The 6,963-nt window shown below is 49.4% G+C and overlaps 1 protein-coding gene across 1 annotated transcript in view; it reads left to right on the forward strand.

Moving 5' to 3' along the window:
• The window catches only part of Tcea3 (transcription elongation factor A3), a 32,996-nt gene extending 27,492 nt beyond the window's left edge, over positions 1–5,504 (forward strand). The window contains exons 10-11 of the mRNA XM_031379092.1: positions 3,496–3,567; positions 5,392–5,504. Coding sequence (XP_031234952.1) covers positions 3,496–3,567; positions 5,392–5,400 — 81 coding nt within the window. The 3' untranslated portion in view covers positions 5,401–5,504. The remainder of the gene's footprint in view (positions 1–3,495; positions 3,568–5,391) is intronic.
• The last annotated feature ends 1,459 nt before the right edge of the window (positions 5,505–6,963 follow it).

The following is a 6,963-nucleotide window of genomic DNA, read 5'->3' on the forward strand; positions in this document are numbered from 1 at the left end:
GAGGGGGGGAAGGTAGAGTGGGACGGAGCTACAACGGGGGGCGGGGCCACAGCAGGGGGAGGGTGAAGTGGGGCGGGGCTACAGCGGGGAATGGGAAGAATGCCCCTCAAGGTGGCTGAGAGGAACAGGAAGTACACCCTTCAGGTCACTGAGTGGAGGGCAAGCTTGGTGAAGCCACCGCCTTGTTGCTTCTGGAAAATGTTCACTTTGTGGAGTCAGCTTCTAGGTATCCATGGGGCAGAGCCGATATGTTGTGTCTGCCCTGAAGTGAGAGCGAACCCTATGCCCCAGCTGTGCTGCACTGTCCATCATGGGCACCGCTGGGCACAGACTTCCGGAGAGTCACAGATGTCAGAAGATAGCATAGCCATGTGAAACCCAGCTCCTCATTAAAAACACTAGGAAACCGAGACTCGGAAGCTTAGGCAAGGGTGCCCAGGCAGGCTGGTGGCAGGAAGGCTTTGAACTCAGAGCCAAGCCTTTCTTTTCGTTTTCCTTCACTTGGCTATTTTGAGATAGAGCCTTGGATTTATTTTGAAGCTAAGGCTACTCTGGAATTTCTGACCTCGCTTCGGGGCTGGGATTTCATATGTACACCACCACGATTGGCTTTCAGGTCCCAACCTTTCCGAGGGAGTCCAGTCAGCTTGTTCATTGATGTCTAAGGGGATGGCTGAAGGTGAAGATACTCAGGAGCCATAGCAGACTGTGGTGGGAATGGGGGGACCTTCTCCTAAGCCCCAAGATTGCTAGTTCTTTGGAGTACCAATATCTTGAATTCTAACTCCTACTTAGTGATTCTAGAACTCTCTTTGTTTCTCTGTCTGCTTAGCAAGCAAGATGCATTGAGAGTAGCCAGGTTGGTAGCCCCTGTCTGGAATCCCATCACTATTGAATATGCTGCAGGAGGACATGAGGATTAAGAGGGGGTCGGTAAGGCCAGTCTGGGATATATAGGAAAACCTGTCTGAAAGAAAAAAAAAATGGGGGCTGGAGGGATGGCTCAGTGGTTAAAGAGAACTTATTGCTCTACCAGAGGCCTGACTCCAGCTCCCAGATTGGATGGTCTACAAATGCTGTGATTCCAACTCCAGGGGATCCCACAGGAAAACACATACACACACACACACACACATACATATACATATACACACACATACACACGCGCACACACACACACACATACACCTTTTTAAAAACAGCTAAGGTTGGGAATGTACCTCTGTTGGTAGATCAGTGAGAAGCAAGGGGGAGGGATGCATGAAACAATGGGTTTTGGGGGCTGGTGGGATGGATCCATAGTTAAGAACACTGACTGCTCTTCCAGAGGTCCAGAGTTCAATTCCCAGCAACTACATGGTGGCTCACAACCATCTGTAATGGGATCTGATGCTCTTTTCTGGTGTCTGAAGACAGCTACAGTATACTCATATAAATACAAATAAATCAATCTCTAAAACTAAATAAATAGCCGGATGGTGGTGGTGCTTGCCTTTAATCCCAGCACTTGGGAGGCAGAGGCAGGCAGATTTCTGAGGTCGAGGCCAGCCTGGTCTACAGAGTGAGTTCCAGGACAGCCAGGGCTATGCAGAGAAACCCTATCTCGGAAAACCAAATAAATAAATAAATAAATAAATAAATCCTTAAAAAAAAAGAAAAAACTCAGTGGATTTGATCCCCAGCACCACAGAGACCAGATGTGGGGATGCACAGCAATCCTAGCACAAGGAGGTAGAGGGAGTAGGTAGCGAGAGGGCTCATTAGGTGAAGGTGCTTGGTGCCAAACCTGATGACACAGAAGGTGAAGGAGAGAACCAGCTCCTGCAAACTGTCTTCTGACATCCTCACCTGCCACAACATCTGCAGACACACACACACACACACACAGACACACACACTCACACATACACATATCACACACATATACACTCACACACTCACACATACACACACCACACACATACACACATACGTACACATGCACATACATACACACACCACACACATACACACAAATACACACACACAGATACACACACTCACACACACACGTACACACTCACACACACATACACATACCACACACATACACATATCACACACATACACACACACAGATACACACACCACACACATACACACACACATACACACTCACATACATACACACACATACACACACTCACACACATGCACATACCACACACATACACACTCACATACTCACACATACACATATCACACACATACACACACACACATACACACACACACACATACCCACACGAAGCAAAATGCAGTAAAAAAATTGGTTAAAGAGAGGGAGAAGGATCAGAAGTTCAAGGTTCTTTCTGAATACATGGTCAGCTCAAGGACAACCTGAGCTACAGCGGACTCTGCCACAGAGATGGGGAGGGAATATCAGGACCACTTTACCCTTCGCACCCTGTGGCTGCGGAATATGGCTGCCAATCTTGTTTTCTGGAATTGGAATGCATCTGTGGTGTTTGCGTGGCATTGACCTTCGGAAGTGAGCTTGTCAGTAGCAGAGTTGAGTTTCTCCCCAGGAAATCCCATTGTCCCCTCTCCTTGTCTCTGCTGTGTGGTGGCAAGGCTGTGCTATCCATCCTGTGGCCTCCTGACAGCAGCTGGAGGCACTTTCCAGCAGAGGGCTCCTCCCCTACTGATCCCAGTAGACATCACCAGGGTTAGCTGAAGAGAGCCAGAAGGCAGCTGGGAAGCCCACATCGCTGAACCCGAGTGACTCACTTGGAGGCTGGGGTAGGGGTTGGGAAAACAGCATAACCCACCCCAGTGATCTATCTGCAAGCCTCCTTTCCTCTCTGGGCCTCAGCCACTTGAAGAATGACTATAGACAAGGTGAACTCCCAGATACCTCCGGCTCAGACAGTTATGTCAGATACAGTGTATTCAGGGAGATGAGCCCGGGAAGGCTTCCTGTAAGAGGCGAGGCTTTGAACAAAAGAAGAGAAACCAGTTCGGAAGGATCCACAAGAGTGCAAGTGCAAAGGCCAGGCTGAGCCAGTAGGACTCCGAGTGAGCTGACAGAATCCAGAGGCATGGCCTGAGCCAGTAGGACTCCGAGTGAGCTGACAGAATCCAGAGGAATGGCCTGAGCCAGTAGGACTCCGAGTGAGCTGACAGAATCCAGAGGCATGGCCTGAGCCAGTAGGACTCCGAGTGAGCTGACAGAATCCAGAGGCATGGCCTGAGCCAGTAGGACTCCGAGTGAGCTGACAGAATCCAGAGGAATGGCCTGAGCCAGTAGGACTCTGAGTGAGCTGACAGAATCCAGAGGAATGGCCTGAGCCAGTAGGATTCCGAGTGAGCTGACAGAATCCAGAGGCAAAGAGTTGATCAGTAAACATCATTGCCAACCTGTGGGATTTAAACCTACTTCTAAAGACAGAGGGAGCTGCAGCAGGCCCTAGAGCAGGGGAGGAATGGCCTCATAACGATTCTTCTCTCTGTTAGGTGCAGACACGCAGTGCCGATGAGCCCATGACCACCTTTGTCTTGTGCAATGAATGCGGGAACCGCTGGAAGGTCTGTATGCCCGTCTCTCTCCCTCCCCACCATCCACAGATGCCCTCATTAGAAATAGTGTGCCCACAGACAGGGAGAGAGTCCGTGCTAGCAGGCAGAAGGCTGGCCAGCTGCAGAGTCAGCCTGTAGACTGTGACCATGGCAGGTAGTTGCCAGGACGGAGTGTTTCTTTGGCAGGGCAGCAGCTGGGATGCGCGGTAGCTCCGTTTATGACAGGGTGGGCAGGGCTGTCCATCGGTTGACGGTGGATAGGCGTGGCTCCCTGGGGACCACAGAGGGAGAAATAACAACAGCCTCGAGTGTTTGGACCAGGCCTCTGCAAAGTGCTTTCGCGGCACCTAGTGCCCTTGACCTGGCCACACAGGGATAACACATGGAGATTGAGCCCTGTCACAGTAGAGTGGCCCTTCCTGTCTTAGGAAGGTCTGGAAAAGCCTTCTACCACTTAGTGCTATGAGCATGGCTCCTGCAGGGGCAACAGAATCCTCTCTGGGTACTGCTCAGCACTAGTTCTTTTCTTTTTTTTTCCCTTGGTTTTTCTGAGACAGGGTTTCTCTGTGTAGCCCTGGCTGTCCGGGAACTCACTCCATAGAACAGGCTGGCCTCAAACTCAGAAATCCACCTGCCTCTGCCTCCCAAGTGCTAGGATTAAAGGTGTGCGCCACCACCGCCCGGCAAGTGGTTGGTGCTCTTAACCTCTGAGCCATCTCTCCATCCTCAGTGCTAGTTCTGATATGTATAAAATCCTGGGTTTGATTCCTAGTGAAACACATATGTACATACACACACATACACATATATATTAAATTATACAAATGTAATTTAAGAAGACCATGAAAAGGCTGGAGAGATGGCTCAGTGGTTAAGAGCACTGGCTGCTCTTTCAGAGGTCCTGAGTTCAAATCCCAGCAACTACATGGTGGCTCACAACCATCTGCAATGGGATCTGATGCCCTCTTCTGGTGTGTATGAAGACATCTAAAGTGTACTCATATAAATAAATAAATTTAAAAAAAGAAAAAAAGACCAGTTTAAGAAAAGAAAAAAAAAAAAAAAAGAAACCGGCAGTGGTGGTACATGCCTTTAATCCCAGCACTTGGGAGGCAGAGGCAGGCAGATTTCTGAGTTCAAGGCCAGCTTGGTCTACAGAGTGAGTTTCAGGACAGCCAGGGCTACCCAGAGAAACCCTGTCTTGAAAAAACAAAAAGAGGAAGAAGAGGAAGAACATGAAAAAGATACAGGGTGAAATATGTTTAAACACATTCCCATAGCCTGTCAGGAATGGTGGCTGCTACGGTGAAGGACATTCTGTGTGCTGTGTGCCTGTTGGAAAGGCAGGGCCCAAGAGAGGTTGCATCTTGTCTTCTGACAGTATTATGAATGTCCACTGTTGTGTGGGAGAGCTAAAGTCCAACCAAGAAGTCGGTGACAATCATGGTATTTTTGTTGTTCTGAGACAAGGGCTCTCTGGGAAGCCCCAGCTATCTTGAAAGTCCTTACACAGACCAGGCCGACGTAAACTCACAGAAATCCACCCGCCTCTGCCTCCCATGAAAGGCGTGCACCAATCCACCTGGCTGGTTCCACCTTCTTTTTTTTTTTTTTTTTTTTTGGTTTTTCGAGACAGGGTTTCTCTGTGTAGCCCTGGCTGTCCTGGAACTCACTCTGTAGACCAGGCTGGCCTTGAACTCAGAAATCCGCCTGCCTCTGCCTCCCAAGTGCTGGGATTAAAGGCGTGCGCCACCACCGCCCGGCCTGGTTCCACCTTCTTGTCCGTAAGACTCAGAGAGACCTCTTACACTGTGCTGCCTTTTGGTTTTCTAGTTCTGCTGACTGGAACCGCCGGCCAGGATGGCAGAGGATAAGCTGAGGAAGACCCGGCAGAAAGCACAGACCACGTGACCCGGAGCAAAAATAAAAATTCAAATGAAGGAAAATGCTGAGCCCTGGATGAGGCTAGGGATTAGAGGAGGTGTGTCGGGGGAGGTTCTTTTGCCAGTTATTTATCAGTCGTGAAAAATGATTGGCTTACTGGGGAGACTATGGGGCATGGCGCATAGAGTCTTCATCCACTGACCTACACAGAAGGTCAGCATCAGATTGGAGGAGACTTGTCCTCACAGTGCCCTGGCAGATTTTTGAGTTCCTTCTCCTCTACTGGAAAATAGCAGACTGGGGCTGGGGGTGTATAGCTCAGTGGTAGATGCAGGTCTCAATCGCAGGGCATAGAGCAGGGGAAAGGGGAGAAGGAAGAGGCGAGAAATACCAAGCCAGGCATGGTGCTGTTTGCTTGTGATTCCAGCGACTTGGGAGGCTAAAGAGGATCACTTGAGGCTGGGAGTTCAAAGCCAGCTGCCGCAACATAACGAGACCTTGTCTCTTATCTTTTTAAATTTCATTTCCACTTTTTTTTTTAACTTCATTGTACTTTGAGAGAGGGTCTTATGTAACCCGGGGTAGGCTCAGGGTCTGTGTGTAGCTGAAGATGTGTTGAGATTCTGATCCTTTTGCTTCCTCCTCCCAAGGATTACTTGGGATCAGAGGCTGGCGCCACCGTGGCCAGCTGAAATAGTGCTGGGGCTAGAACCTAGGGCTTCATGCCTCTGGGGAAGCACTCTACCAACCGAGCTGCACCCTCAGTTCAGAACTCTTACCTTTAAACACCGGGACTGGAGAGATGGCTCGGTGGTTAAGAACCCCTATTGCTCTGACAGAGGACCGGGGTTCAGTTGCCAGCACCCACCTAGTGTCTCACAACTACGCAGTTCAGGGATCTGGTGCCTTCCTTCTGATCTCCAAGAGCACCAGGCACACCTGTGGTACGTGTACATTCAGACAGGCAAAACACTGAGAGAAATACAGTAAACCTAGATGAAAAAGATCCACGTGTGATGGTGCACACATGGAATCCTAGTGCTGTGGAGGTACACATAGGATAGCCACAAATTCGAGGCCAGCATGATCTACACGGTGAGTCACAGCACTGCACCCCCATAGGGTAGCTGTGAGGTTCGGCTTCTGCAGGTAGAAATCTCCTCCCAGAGCTGGGCAGTGGTGACACATGCCTTTAATCCCAGCACTTGGGAGGCAGAGGCAGGTGGATTTCTGAGTTCGAGGCCAGCCTGGTCTACAGAGTGAGTTCCAGGACAGCCAGGGCTACACAGAGAAACCCTGTCTAGAAAAACCAAAAAAAAAAAAAAAAAAAAAAAAAAAAAAAAAAAAAAAAAAAAGAAAAAGAAAAAAAGAAAAAAACTCTCCTTTCAGATGCTGCTGTGCCCTCCCAGGTGCAGTGTTCTTCGCTGACTGAAAGGCCTTTGAGGACTCTGGATCATTCTAGGCAGGAATAGATCTAGTATTACAGGATTACAGCAACACCCATGACTTCTAGCCCCCCCC

Source organism: Mastomys coucha, unplaced genomic scaffold (assembly GCF_008632895.1).
Source record: "Mastomys coucha isolate ucsf_1 unplaced genomic scaffold, UCSF_Mcou_1 pScaffold18, whole genome shotgun sequence".
In the NCBI taxonomy this organism is placed as follows: domain Eukaryota; kingdom Metazoa; phylum Chordata; class Mammalia; order Rodentia; family Muridae; genus Mastomys; species Mastomys coucha.